This window comes from Gracilinanus agilis, chromosome 6, assembly GCF_016433145.1.
Source record: "Gracilinanus agilis isolate LMUSP501 chromosome 6, AgileGrace, whole genome shotgun sequence".
NCBI classification, from domain to species: Eukaryota; Metazoa; Chordata; class Mammalia; order Didelphimorphia; family Didelphidae; genus Gracilinanus; species Gracilinanus agilis.
Window position 1 is genome coordinate 277,475,511 of NC_058135.1, and position 5,885 is coordinate 277,481,395.

At 35.3% G+C, this 5,885-nt stretch overlaps 1 protein-coding gene across 1 annotated transcript; it reads right to left on the bottom strand.

The window, feature by feature from the left end:
• Positions 1 to 3,730: 3,730 nt before the first annotated feature.
• Positions 3,731 to 4,708, bottom strand: LOC123252667 (olfactory receptor 5M11-like). Its single transcript, XM_044681934.1, has one exon. The coding sequence runs from the start codon at positions 4,706 to 4,708 to the stop codon at positions 3,731 to 3,733; it is 978 nt and encodes a 325-aa protein (XP_044537869.1).
• Between the last annotated feature and the right edge of the window lie 1,177 nt (positions 4,709 to 5,885).

Here is a 5,885-nt window from a genome sequence, read left to right on the forward strand (position 1 = left end):
AACTAAACTAAAATTCTAACCCAAAATAACAAACAACCTACACTAACTCTATTCTATCTAACACTATCCTACTCTACCCTACACTAGGGATTTCAACAAGGAAAGGTAAAAGGATAAATACATTGAACAGTTACATAGTTTAAAGCATAAAGCAACAAGTAACAATGCAAAATTTCCAACAAAATCAACAACAAATATGAAATATCAAAACAAAAATCAAAACAAACATCAAACATAATTTCTATTCTAATACAGAAATATCCTACCAACTAATAAATGCAAACCATTTTTGAAAATACATTTTAACACAACATTGCATATGTTTTTACATCAAAATTAAAACAAAACATTAAACTCCCTTATGCAAATTACACTTGAATGTTTGCAACTCAATTATATCAAAGTATTCATAGAATTTACATTTATACACATATATACACATGATACATACATAGAATATATACATAATATATACATGTATGATATACATATATAAATGTATGCACACATAATATATACATATCAAATATACATGTGTGTGCTCTACACATATACAATGCTTACACTGTAATACAATTTACAATATACACACACTATTTACACAACTATTTACATAATTTGTGATATGTGATATGTAATATGTTATATGTTCTTCATGTAATGCAATTTTGTTATATTTGTTGTATCTGCACTGTAATGTACAATAGTACCTTATCTTATCCTCTAACCTAATCTAATACTCTATCTATTTCACTAAACTATTCTAAACTATCCCTAAGATATTAATATATTAGTCTAGCTACATCTACCTTCTTCTTCTTCTTCTTCTTCTTCTTCTTCTTCTTCTTCTTCTTCTTCTTCTTCTTCTTCTGCTTCTGCTTCTTCTGCTTCTTCTGCTTCTTCTGCTTCTTCTGCTTCTGCTTCTGCTTCTTCTGCTTCTTCTTCTTCTTCTTCTTCTTCTTCATTATTAACCATCTCTACATTTCCATTATCTATTCCATGTGCTAATTTAACATGAGAACAATGATACCATGAATTTCTACCTAAAACTTTCACAGAAGATGGTGAAACTAATACAATTGTATAAAGACCTACCCAATTTTGTTCTGTTGCCAATGTTTTGGCAAAACTTTTCACATAGACCATAGCACCTGGTTGAAAATTATGAAGAGAATAATCCAATGGACAAGATTGAATTAATACTCCCATATCTTGTAATTCTCTTAGCCTCTGCTGTAAAGCACTTAAATATGAATCAATTTGGCAATCACCTCCTAAGAGTGATGCATAAACAGCCTTACAAATTTTTGCTTGTAGTGGAGCATGTCCAAAGAGCATCTCATACAATGATATATGTAGATCTGCTCTCGGTCTCGTATGTAAATAAAACAAAGCCATGGGAAGAATCTCTCGCCATTTAAGATGAGTTTCAGTACAGAGTTTCCCAACCATAGTCTTGAGTTCCCTATTCATACACTCCACCTGACCTGAACTTTGCGGGTGGTAAGGAACATGATATTTACGTGTTATTCCTAGATTCTCATAGACTCTTCTAAGGATATCCTGAGTGAAATGAGATCCCTTATCCAAATCTATGGTTAAAGGTACACCAAATCTAGGCACAATTTCCTTGAGTAACACTTTCACCACAAAACTAGCTGTATTAGTATTTGATGGAAAAGCTTCAGGCCATTTAGTTAGTCTATTGACTATCACAAGACAACATTGTATCTTCCAACTTTAGGCATACAGATATAATCAATCTGTAAACTCTCAAAAGGACAATATGCTAAAGGACTACCACCCAAACCTTTCTTTCTGAATGCACTTTGATTGAACTTTTGGCAGACTGGGCAGCTATTACAGATCTTATTTGCAATAGTACTTATTCCAGGAGCAACACATTGTCTCCTGATGGAATCCACAACAGGTTGTGTACCAAAATGACCTTTTGTGTGAATGGCTTGACACAAATAGGTATACAAATCTTTTGGTAACAATGGTCTTCCTGTATCAGTAATCCATATCCCATGTTCTTTCCTAGCTCCAAATTTATCCTTCCAATTCTGGATATCTAAGTCTACATAGGCTTTCTCTAGATCATCAGAATCAATAGATGTTAAATTCATTACACAAATTGGAGCATTCTGGGCTGCATACTTTGCAATGATATCAGCTCTATGTTTTCCTTTAGAGACTGAATCCCTACCATAAGTATGACTCTGACAATGAATTACTGCCAGCTGTTTTGGCTTCTGGATTGCTTCTAACAACTCAGTTATTTTTGCTGCATGAGCTATTGGTTTGCCCCATGCAGTAATAAAACCTCGTTACTTCCAGATTGTTACTGTTGCATGGCAAACAGAAAATGCATATCGAGAGTGTGTAAATATTCATACAACTAGAAGACATGCTTGCTTCAATGCCACCAATTCAGCACCCTGAGCACTAAGATTAGTAGGTAATGAGCCATACCACAGTGTCTCAAATTCTGTGCCAACTGCAGCACCAGTACATCTGATTCCATTACAGAAATATGATGATCCATCCATGAATAACACCCAGTCTGGATTTTCGAGTGGAGTATCTTTTAAATCCATCCTAGGCATACTCACAGGATCTACTACCTCAACACATTCATGCAATGGCTCACCGTTCTTTGGTAAATCAGGAAGAAGAGTAGCTGGATTAAGTATGCTACATCTCTTCAACTGGATGTTCTCACTACCCAAGAGAATAATTTCATACTTAGCTATTCATTGGTCTGAATATACTTGAGTACGAAACTTCCTCATTAGTGCTTCTATCTGATGTGAATAATAGACAGTCAAAGGACATCCCAAAACTAGATCAGATGACATCTGGACTAACACAGCTGCTTCTGCTACCCCCCTTAGACAGGGTACTGTCCCCACTGCTATGGGATGTAATTGACAGCTGTAATACCCAATTGGATGATAACTTTGTCTACGAGTCTTGGAGTATGAAATTAGCCTTGACAATTCTTTTTCCAATTAATTGCCAATGAGGAGACAGGTATGATGTTGATCTTACCTTGAACAGCAGCAAATTGGCTCCAGGGATCTGACATCCCTGGGATCCCTGAGGCATTTGGCCTTGTCAGTCTTGCCTTTGGAAGGCAGCCACAAGAGCATATGGCATGACAATCTCTTAGTATATCATTCCTCTGGGGTATTTCTTGTTCTCCTGTTATGGAGACAGAGTATAACTGCCCTATAAAGGGAAATTTTAGAAGAATTTAGGATGATTCTTCAGAGTATTCTTCTATAGAACTAAGTAAAGTTCCAATTTGAAGCTTATAGTTCTCCTAATATGGTCATTCTCCTATCTCATTCATTCATTCATTTGCTCATTCATTCAACAAGCATTTGTTAATCATAGACTATATGGTAGTCACAAAGTTTACAAAGACAAAAAGAAAAATCTCTGGTTGCTTGCATTTTATTTGGTCTCAGTTTCTCTTCTCCTGTTAAAAATAACAGAAAAAATAGGATGTTAGAATTTTGAGAAAATTGTGACATCATTCAATCTTATTGTTTCATTTTACAGGTGAGGATACTGAGGCCCAAAAGGGAAAAAAGTAACTTGCTTGAGGTCAGATTTGGCATGACCAGAATTTGCATCTAAGCAGCAGCAGCAGCAACAACAACAACAACAAACAACAACAGCAACTCATTCAGAAGGATTATAATAGACTTTTTGCCAATTTTTATTGAGAAATAATTTGAACTTCAGCTTTTTCCCTTTTTCCAAGATTTCTTTTGACCATCTTTCTCAAAGCTTCCTTTACATCCTTGTTCCTTAAGCTATAAATAAAGGGGTTTACCATGGGACTTACAAAGATACAAAACACAGCAACAATTTTCCCTTGCTCCACAGAACTCTCAGTGGCTGGCCTTAAGTACATGCAGAAAAGGGACCCATAAAACATAGTGACAGCCATCAGGTGGGAGCCACAGGTAGAGAAAGCTTTGCGCTGCCCCTCAGTGGACTTCATGCGAAGAATAGTTGCAAAAATGAAAACGTAAGAGGTAAGGATGATGAGCAAGGATCCTGTGAGGTTTAATCCTGCAGACACAAACAGGGCAGTTTGCTTTATGTAAGTGTCAGAGCAAGTCAACATTAAAAGGGGTGGATCAGCACAATAGAAGTGGTTGATGGTATTAGGGCCACAGAAGGAGAGTCGAGATGTCAAGATGACTTGCATTGTTCCTACAAGGGAACCCCACAAGTAAGGAAAGGTGACTAAGCAGATGCAAACAGGCTTGGACATCTTGATACTGTAATGCAGAGGTTGACATATGGCTACATAACGATCATAGGCCATGGCTCCAAGCATATAATACTCAGTAAGAAGTAAGGTAACAAAAATGAAACACTGAGTCAAACAACCAATGTAGGAAATAGTTTTCTTCTCTGACAAGAAGTTAATTAGCATCTGAGGAGAAACATTAGTGGAATAGAAAAGATCAACAAGTGCCAAGTGGGTGAGGAAAAAATACATGGGAGTTTGAAGACGTGGCGTTAATCTAATCAGTATGATCATCCCAAAATTGCCAGTCAGAGTGGTCAAGTAGATGACCAGAAACACCACAAAGAGGACTGGCTGTAGTTCTGGCCGACTGTTTAATCCCAGGAGAATAAATTCGGTTGCTTCGGTTCTATTCTGCCTGAGAAGGGTCTTCATCTTGATGTTCCCTTCATGAAATTCAAAAAAAACCTATCAGAAACAAAAATCATGGAGTTGTAGAATTTAGAATTGTAAGGGGCTTATTTAAGCCTCCAAGAGTTACTATAGTTTCCCTGAGTCTATAGGTATCATGTTAACCCTGGGATTATGCCTACTACTTGATCCTAGTGGAAAGAAAATATATCAAATTAAACACAACTTGGACTAAATTGAGTTTAAGCCAATTTCCCATTGTACATAGTTATTTGCTTAGAAACATATTTAAACCCTTACCACCATGCCCAAAGCACATCATGATCATCCTCCAGTAGACTGATTCAGAAGATCTGAGATTGCTTTGTGATACTGATAATAAATGTCTATATGATTTTGAGACCCAGAGAGTAAATAATTTACCTGGTTTCCCCCTTTTTATGGAGGATTGGACTAAATTAAAACAAATTGAAACATATGCACACATTTACTTGTATCTACTATTTTCCAGACACCACGCTGGACATTGCGAACACAAAAACAAAATTGTCACTGCCTTTAAGGGACTTTCATTCTACTGAGAGAAGTGTGGGGATGAAAAAGCTTTACATGTAAATTAAAATATCTGTTTTAGCTGTGATTTATAAGGTCTTTTAAGTAAAGTAAAAATACTGTGTTTAGAATGTCTTTCAAATCTGTAACTCTAGTATGATAAATCTTTCATGTAATCTAATTAATATCAATCCCTTCATAAAGGCATATTTATTCACATATTTATATAATTAATACATTTTCATGTATATATTAGTCCCCAATATTATAATTTTAATCATTTTATATATATTTTTAAAAAACACAAAATATCTATATATGAATGTAAAACTAATGCTAAATATTATATAGAAGCAAGATTTAAAGACAAACATACACACATGTACAAATGAAGACACTGAGAATTTTGAGAGCATCCACCATAAACTCTGAATTTAGAGGTTTATTTTTTGAGAAGTCAGCAACAACCATTCCTTAACTTTATTACCAGGGACAGAAGAATGAATATCTTTTACTCTTTACATAGGTTAATACATCCTCCTTTGCCTTCAGATGTATTCTCTTACAGCTCCTTAAGGACCCACTTGTACATTCTTTCTTAACCCCTAGCCTTTCCTATCTATTTATAAATGTGCTTCTCAAGCTTTAA

Excerpts from the sequence above, each read along its gene's own strand:
- LOC123252667 (XM_044681934.1), bottom strand. The coding sequence starts at position 4,708 with ATGAAGACCCTTCTCAGGCAGAATAGAACCGAAGCAACCGAATTTATT.